This window comes from Gopherus evgoodei, unplaced genomic scaffold (genome assembly GCF_007399415.2).
Source record: "Gopherus evgoodei ecotype Sinaloan lineage unplaced genomic scaffold, rGopEvg1_v1.p scaffold_66_arrow_ctg1, whole genome shotgun sequence".
Classification (NCBI taxonomy): Eukaryota; Metazoa; Chordata; order Testudines; family Testudinidae; genus Gopherus; species Gopherus evgoodei.
The window spans coordinates 81,904-90,562 of record NW_022060087.1 but is presented as its reverse complement, the minus strand read 5'-3'; the positions used below and the strand labels follow the sequence as shown (position 1 = coordinate 90,562).

The following is an 8,659-nucleotide window of genomic DNA, read 5'->3' as shown; positions in this document are numbered from 1 at the left end:
GGACTTTACTGTGTCTGCACATGGAAGCTGCGGTCCTTCTTGAGGAACGTTCACTGCCTCAGATGGACCCTGTGAGTGGCACTGGCCCTTTCTGAGGCCCAAACAACACCTTGGGACAGGGAGTCTGGTGATATTTGGTGTTTTAGGTAAAGCCCCAGCTCCTGGCAGCCTAAGACATGAGATCAGGTATCAGAGGGTAGCCGTGTTAGTCTGGATCTGTAAAAGCAGCAAAGAATCCTGTGGCACCTTATATTCACCCACGAAAGCTCATGCTCCAAAACGTCTGTTAGTCTATAAGGTGCCACAGGATTCTTTGCTGCTAAGACATGAGAGTTCTTTCTAGCCTGTGCGAGGGCAGCGCAAAGCAAAGCCTGCAAGATGAGCGCTCAGAGACTCCCACATCTACGGCTGCCGCGCCTGCCCGGGGGGACGGAGAACCACCCCCCGGTACGGGCCAAGCTGCCCCCGGGCCCTGGAGACTCGCACAGGGTAAGGGCGGGGCCCCTCTTCCTGCCCGAGGAGCCCCTCTCCTAGGGCCGAGGTTGCCAGGCAACTTGGCAGCGTTTTCACACATCACTTCCGGTGTTGTGCGGTCTCTAATTACTCGCTGCTTCCGGGTGTGTCTCATGGATGTTCGTCCCTTTCCGCACTGTGCTCCTGGTTGCTTTTCGCCCGCTTCCGGCTGTCTCTCGGTAACTGCCCAAACTTCCGCTCCGCCCAGTACCCTCCGCACCGCTGTTGCCTCGCCCCGTGCCCTGCTCCAGCCCCGCCATGCCTGGCTTCGTGCCCCGCCACATCTCGGTGTTCCCCTCCCCGCAGGAGCTGGGCTCCTCCCTGGCGCAGCTGGTGGCCCAGCGGGCGGCCGAGTCCGGCGGTCGCTTCTCGCTGGGGCTGTCGGGCGGGAGCCTGGTGCGGATCCTGTCCCAGGAGTTGCCCGAGGCCGCCGCTCTCTCCGGCCCCGCAGCCCCCGCCCGCTGGGTCCTGGCCTTCTGCGACGAGCGGCTAGTGCCCGTGGAGGACCCGGAGAGCACGTACGGCTCCTACAAGGTGAGGGGACTGCGGGGACCCGCTCCTCGAGGGGGAGGGAGCTGCAGTGACCCGGTCCGCACGCGGGAGAACCCCCTGGGGGGGGCCATCTGGGCGGGAATATAGAGAAGACATTCGTTGCAACAATTCTAGATTTTCCTGCGAAGACCAAGGTAACACATTTTTCCATGGACAAAGCTGTTTCTACACTGAGTTTTAAGTCGGTATAGCTATAGTACTCAGGTGTGTCCTTTTTTTTCACACCCTGACCAACCTGGCTATGTCAGCCTAACATTTAAATGTATATGAGGCCTTAGGACATGGGTAGGCAACCTATGGCACGCGTGGCACTCACACTGCCCGGGTCCTGGCCACCGGTCCGAGGGGCTCTGCATTTTAATTTAATTTTAAATGAAGTTGCTTAAACTTTTTAAAAACCTTATTTACTTTACATAGAACAGTAATTTAGTTATATATTATAGACTTACAGAAAGAGACCTTCTAAAAATGTTAAAATGTATTACCAGCATGTGAAACTTTAAATTACACTGAATAAATGAAGACTTGGCACAGCACTTCCGAAAGGTTGCTGACCCCTGCCATTCCCATTCACCAGCAGATGCTGTTATCTTCAAAAGTTATGAAAGTAAATGTATTCTGATTTTGTTAATTGGTAGTAGGGAAAAATCCCATTATGTAAAACAATATAGCTCAACTTCTTGGTTAGAATTTTGAGCGTCTTAATTATTTCGTTCAGACTCACCTCCTCTCCAAGATCTCCATCCCAGAAAAGCAAGTGGTTATCATTAATCCCTCACTACCCGTAGAAGAGGCTGCTTCAGATTATGCTGAGAAGTTAAAAGAGGTACAGTGGAAAGTTTTGTATATCAAACTTCTTCAAGTAAGCGTGAAAGTCACTAATTTACTAAATAGGTTCCACTGGCTGTGTTACCAACCACTGTTCTGGTAATCAAACAGAGAATTTTAAACACTTAATTTACTTTTTATTGCTAATGTTACTTGCTTTCTTACTACACTTCAGTTAGCTAGGGGAATTAATTCAGACTAGTTTTTATATATTAACATGAAGTTTTTGTTTCTGAATTGACAGTGCTGTAGGGGAATGTGCTACTTAAAATGCAAAAAAAGTCATTAAAATGTTTGTTAATCATAGATTCTGTAAAACTTTTATGTTTTGCAAGTTCTGGCAGGAGGGGGTTCTCTGTGGTATCCCAGCTCATCAAGTGATAGTCTCAAGGAAAAACAAATGGAAATTGATGTACAATTTGCCCGGGAAAAGGCTGCCCTGGAAAAAGAAAAGGCTGTGTACCAGTCTGGACTTAAGAGACAAAGCAATTAAGACCCAGAAGCATAAACTGGCTGTAATGAAGTGGAAGAGGTGCACATTGACATGTATCCTGAAGCTGGAAGTTGGGGTCCTGGTAACTACTGCAGTGGGAACAAACCCCAAGAAATCTAGCTGGAAGCAAACCCAACCTAACTAAAAGTGGGGAGCGGGATTTTGCTGGTCAGTGTCTTAGCTGATACTGTGAGCCTACAGCTAGATCAGGGTCTCTTTCCCTTTTGGGGGACACATGAGTGTCTGCCCCATAGGGGAGCCCAAAACCGAATTTTAGGAATACTGCCTCCGCCATGGTCAGTGTCCAAGTCTCTGGCAGTAAGCTCAGGGGAAGAGTGTGACGTTGCACTCTATATGATTTTATAAAAATTTGATGAGTAAATATGTAACTGGAATATGCTTCATGCAAAAGATCTCTTGTAAAGTATCATTACAAAGCTTATTGTCTACTGAGTGTGATCATCCTATTTGTATAAAGGTATCACTCCTGTATCTGAAACTAGAAATATAACTCTGAGGGCCTATTGTAATTATGCAAAGTGTGGGCCATTAATGGTGGTTTGGAATCTTAATGGCTCCCATCAACCAGGACAATTGACTGGATGGCTCTGTTTGCAGGCAAGTCTTCCTGTAAGTCAGGCTGGGAGGAATGAAGGCTTGGGGTCTTACAGTGACATGTGATCATGTCACATGAACTAAAATCCATCTTTAACCTGGTGCTTTTCCAGTGAGGGGGAGTGAAAACCCAGAGGGACAAAGGATTCCCGCCTTATGCAAAATATATATAAATGGGTGGAACAGAACAGAGTAAGGAGCCATCACGAAGAATCCCCTAGCTACCACTTGAGCTGGAACAAAAGTTGTACCAGGGGAAAGAATTGTGGCCAGGCCTGGAAGGTGGCCAGTCTAAGGAAAAAACTTACTGAAGCACTTCTGAAGGTGAAATTATCTGTAATCAGTTTGATTAGACATAGATTTGTGCATTTTATTTTATTTTGCTTGGTGACTTACTTTGTTCTGTCTGTTACTACTTGGAACCATTTAAATCCTACTTTCTGTATTTAATAAAATTACTCTTTACTTATTAATTAACTCAGAGTATGTATTAATGCCTAGAGGAGCAAACAACTGTACCTATCTCTCTATTGGTGTTATAGAGAGCGAACAATTTGAGTTTACCCTGTATAAGCTTTATATAGGGTAAAACGGATTTATTTGGGTTTAGACCCAATTGGGAGTTGGGCATCTAAGTGTTAAAGACAGGAACACTTCTGTTAGCTGCTTTCAGGTAAATCTGCAGCTTTGGGGCAAATAATTCAGACCCTGGGTTTGTGTTGAAGCAGACGGTAGTGTCTGGCTCAGCAAGATAGGGTGCTGAAGTCCTAAGCTGGCAGGAAAAGCAGGGGTAAAGTAGTCTTGGCAGATCAGGTGGCAGCTCCCAACAGGGTTTCTGTAATCCAACCTGTCACAGTGCTTTTGGAACAAATTAATTTAACAAGACCACTCTTGAGTTGACCAAGACATTGAATTCCCAAAATAAACTGGGGAGGCCGTCTTGGGAACCCAGGAATTGGTGTCCACTTGCATAGACTGGAATACTGATAAGATTACAGAAATTTAAGTTCACTTTCATGTCCTATATGATTTTTTAAAAATATCTCTGTGGATGAGATGTGTTTACTGTGGTATATATGTGATGTGCGTACTCAGGGAGGGAACTCTTTAGCTGGTGAAGGTGGTGTGTGTTAGTGGGGAGTCTTTCTGGTGGAATGTATATGCTGTTTTTAAACTAATGATGTATAATGTGTTTGAGTGGTTTCTAAACCAAAGGTATACAGCCTACTGCTGAACTTCTGCCATTGTAGCCCAGCTGCATTCTGTGACAGTGTGTTCAATTGTGAGATGCCAGAAAGCTGTATATGTGAACAGAAATTCATTGCAGTGTGTGAGTGCCCTGTGTTCAGCAGTTGTATAGCCTTATTCCTGATGTGATTTATACTTCTGCAGTGATACCTCCTTTTTCTGTTCAGTGTGCTCATTTGTGCTTTCCTCTGTCTAATCTCTCTGGGTTTTTGTTCCTTCTTGCAGGCCTTTCAAGGTGAGAACATGCCTGTCTTTGATCTGCTGATTTTGGGAATAGGGCCAGATGGTCACACCTGCTCCCTATTTCCAGATCATCCACTTCTCCAGGTGATTTTACAGACCCAGGGAGGGGATACTGTAAACTGGGATAAGAATGTGCATTTGTTCACAACTGTGACCGGCCTTTTTTTTCATTTTGTCTCTAGTTGGTAAGTTCGAGTGCATGCGCGTGTGGTTGTTTTAGGAGTTTGATGAACAGCTCTGAGTTACGGCATTAGAACTTGGCAGTTGCCAGTATTTGGAATGTGATTTTTAAAAAAGGAAAGTGGGAACAAGAGGAAAAGCAGATGGAATTTGGCTCTTTCCTCTTCGCTTAGCCCTGATCCTGCAATCCGATTCATATGGGTGTAACCCTGTGCCCATATGGAGCCCTGTTGACTTCAGTGGAGCTGTACATGGATGCATGAGTCTGCCTAGAAAATGTTAAAGTTGATTAATGTTGACCAGGATCTGAGGCCTGATAATGATCTTTGGTCTCCTTTCACTGGCTGCTTAGTCATAGTTAAATAGCACAAGCTTGAGTTTGGTGAGGCTGTCCTTTGCTTTGACTCCTATCTCTGCACTGTTCTGATCAATTTTGGCTTTGTTTTCATGGCAGGAAAAAGAGAAGATAGTTGCCTCTATTAGTGATTCTCCAAAGCCACCACCTGAGCGGATAACTCTAACATTGCCTGTTCTGAATGCAGCACGGACTGTTGTGTTTGTTGCTACAGGGGAAAGTAAAGCTGCCATCTTAAAGGTAAGGTTTAAAAATGAAGAAAATTGATGAAAATTTAACAAAAACAATCCATCCATCTTGTTAAAGCCATTTCTCATTGAAAAAAACATTCTGATGGAAATTTTTTTGGACAATTCTAGAGAGTTTGTTTGGCATAGTGAACACTTCCATGACTGTCTCATTGCACTATGATCCCCCTAGATTAGTGAGACAGGCAGTGTTAATGCTCTGTTTCTTTGGACAGCGTATTTTAGAAGGCGATGAGGAGAATCCCCTCCCTGCTGCTCTTGTCCAGCCTCATACTGGGAAGCTGCACTGGTTTCTGGATGAGTCTGCAGCCAAGGAGCTGACTGTTCCCTTCGAGAAGCACTCTATCTTGTAGAACCAAACACTTGGCTGGGTTTCAGGGTGGCGATTCAGGAGCACTGGCTGCAGTTCCTGCATAGAGCCAGCTCTACAACATTCCAGATTGAGGACTCTGGTGTAATACTTGAATGTGGCACTAAATTAACACTGTCTTTTGTTTCTCTTTTTTTAAGCAAGTGGTACTTTGTGGAGCACTGTAATAATCTGTAGTCGGGGAGGGGAGCTATAAGACTCTCAAAGCTGGTTTCTAGCTGCAAATGGAAATATTGGAGATTGCAGAGGAGGACAGTATGATGCAGTCTGTCTTGTGAACGGTTAATGTGGTGTAAAGTGAATGCACATTATTAAAGATGTACATTTCAGTTTTTTGGCTCTTGTTTTATCTTCAGGTAGTACTTCTTGCTTAAATATCAAATAAAGGCATGATCTTTCAGCCCTTATTCTTGTGAGGAGAGGCTGCAGGAACAGCCTTGGGATTTCGGAAACCCTTGACTCTATGGTATTTATACTTCTTTAAGGGGAAGCGATGCAGATGCCATGGTGAGGAGGTGAAGTCTGAGGTCTGCTCACAAATGTTTTCTTGGAAATGCTCCAAACAACTTTGGAGTCAGGATAACTTTTTGTTTCACTTGACAGTTTTGTGGATCCTTTTCAGGCTCTTGTTCTCTCTCTACTGTTATCTTTTCATTGTCCAGCAGACCTGGTCCATCACAGAACACGGACGTCAGTAGTACTTGCATGTTTTTGGACCCTGGTTACACTGTGAATGGACTCTCTCTCTGGAGAGGTTCTCTCCTCAGGTTTGCACTGACTGCTGGTCAGAGTTACTCTGTTTGATTGGTTCCGTTATGTTGTGCATAAATCTGGTTGCTACGGGATCGTATACATCAAAGATCCTCATAGGTACACTTTGGGTTAGTGAGATATGAGAGAACCATACTTTTAAGCATCTTGTCATCTTGCATTTCAGACAATCATGGCCTTATGTCCTTCTTTTCATCTGTGACTGTTTCTGCTGATGTCAGCATTAAGTTCTCAGGAACATACTCCTAGGACTGCAGTCAGTCTAGGAGGAATAATAATCTGTCAAAGAACCGATTAATATTATATTGGCCTCAGAACTACCAGTCCTGCTTTTGGTTCTCTGGAACCAAGGCTAGAAGCTGGTAGTAATACTACTACTACTATACACATATATAGCCTCGAAGTGTCTCCAAGTGATTTATAAAGAGGAATAAATATTATTTAGTCCCAATTTACAGTTGGAGAAACTGAGGCAATGAAGTAAGTGACTTGCCCTAGGTCCGCAGCAAAACTGGCAGAACTGGGAATAGAATATAGGAGTTTAGGACTTCTAAACCGTAGATCATACATATTATGTAAATATGATATACAGAAGCTGGACAGAACTTTGATGGGCATTTGTCTGCAAGCAGAGCTATTGAAGCCAGTACTATGATCCAGAACATCAGTCTCTTCTTCCATGGATGTTTTCCTTTCCTTTCCTCCAGGTAGATCTGAGAGAGTGAGCCCTACCAGGGCATTAGGATGAGAAGTGTTTATACCTCCATTAATAGATCAAACCCACAGTTCAATGTCCTTTCTCATCAACCAGTACTGTATAAATATGCCACCTTCCTCCCCAAAAAACCTCCATGCGTCTCCTGCATGGTTCTACAGCTTCTTGATTTGTGGTGCACAATCTTCTCTTTTAGGGCATGAATTCCAGTAGGCTGGGCAGAGTGTAGGGCTTGTTAGTGAGCTGTATGCTCTACCCTTCCCTTAGGTTGTTAAAGTTAGTTTACAGAGATCCAGATAGCCTCTAACAATATTCACAATAAATAAAAAATATTCACATTTGGGGTTCTTACCACTTCTTGGCTCAGACTCTTCTCTCTAAAGGCAGCTGCAGTGCACACTCTGGAACAGGAAACAGATTTACTAACAATACTGTGAGGAGGAAATGCACCTGTACTTTTCTGCCTCATCTGACTGAGTGAAAGCTGGGTTGGGGGACTTGGAAGCTTTTTTGTTTTGTATTTTCCCCCCCCAGCTGTTAATATCAATCCTCTTGCTTTATTGCTGCTTTCATCTTTCTCCCACTCAGGGTGTAGGTTCACCTCATGCTTCTCCCTGTGTCTGGAGCAGTCCCCCTCTGTATCTACCAAATTTTATGTTCTCTTAGTCTGTGAGGTGCTGAATTCCTATTGACTTTTGTTGGACTGGAAGGCACAGAGCACCTTCCAATATTAGGCACGTAGGATAGAAGCTCTTAGGGGCAGAGGATGAGACTTGCTGTGTTTTGTAAAGCACCTGGTACTTTTATGCAGCTGTGTAAGTCATTTTACAGAGTTCCTTAATACTATTTTAAATAACAGCCTCCACCCCTTTTAATAGGATTCTCATTGTACATCCTTCGCAGAAAAGATGCAGCTACCTATTTCGCCATGGATTTATTTAAACAGCGTGAGAAAGTGGGATCTCCTTGGAACTTGGGATTGGTTCCGTGAATAAAAAAGAACTGAAGTCATATTTTATTCATATTAAACTTGGAAACTAACATAGAACACGTGCAGAATGGGACTTTCAAACACCAAGAATCCTGGTTATTGCTAACGCACATCTCTTCAGACATATGAAACACACTTGTCCTCACTCAGGACTCTTACAAGCTGGAAGTTTTAATAAGCAGTTTTTGAGCTACCTGAGTTCTAAGAAAGTGTTTGGAAATGCTTCTTCATTCCATTAGAGGAATTAAGTTTGTTTCGTCTTACCCTCTAATGTTGTGTGAGATGTTTTTATAGACATTGTAAGCATGTCTCTTCTGCACTTGCTGTGTGGTCCTGGATCACCTTTCGGGTGATTCTTAGGCCCCTTTTATATTTGTTTATTTAATCGTCCCTACTGCTCTGTCATGCATAAAGGGTTATCTTGCTTTTTATCTAGCACAGGAGCTAATGTCAGTGCTGAATGCTTCAGCTTAAAGAGAGGGTGGAAGATTTCCTGTTTCTACATATCCTGGAAGGCGTCACTGAAACTGGCTGTCA

At 44.0% G+C, this 8,659-nt stretch overlaps 1 protein-coding gene across 1 annotated transcript; it reads left to right on the top strand.

Moving 5' to 3' along the window:
- The first annotated feature begins 609 nt into the window (after nt 1-609).
- On the top strand, nt 610-5,977 carry PGLS (6-phosphogluconolactonase). The gene is made up of 5 exons (XM_030547689.1): nt 610-1,047; nt 1,784-1,891; nt 4,475-4,576; nt 5,127-5,267; nt 5,491-5,977. Exons 1-5 carry the CDS (start codon nt 772-774, stop codon nt 5,626-5,628), a joined length of 765 nt encoding a protein of 254 aa, XP_030403549.1. The 5' UTR covers nt 610-771; the 3' UTR covers nt 5,629-5,977.
- Nucleotides 5,978-8,659: the final 2,682 nt, after the last annotated feature.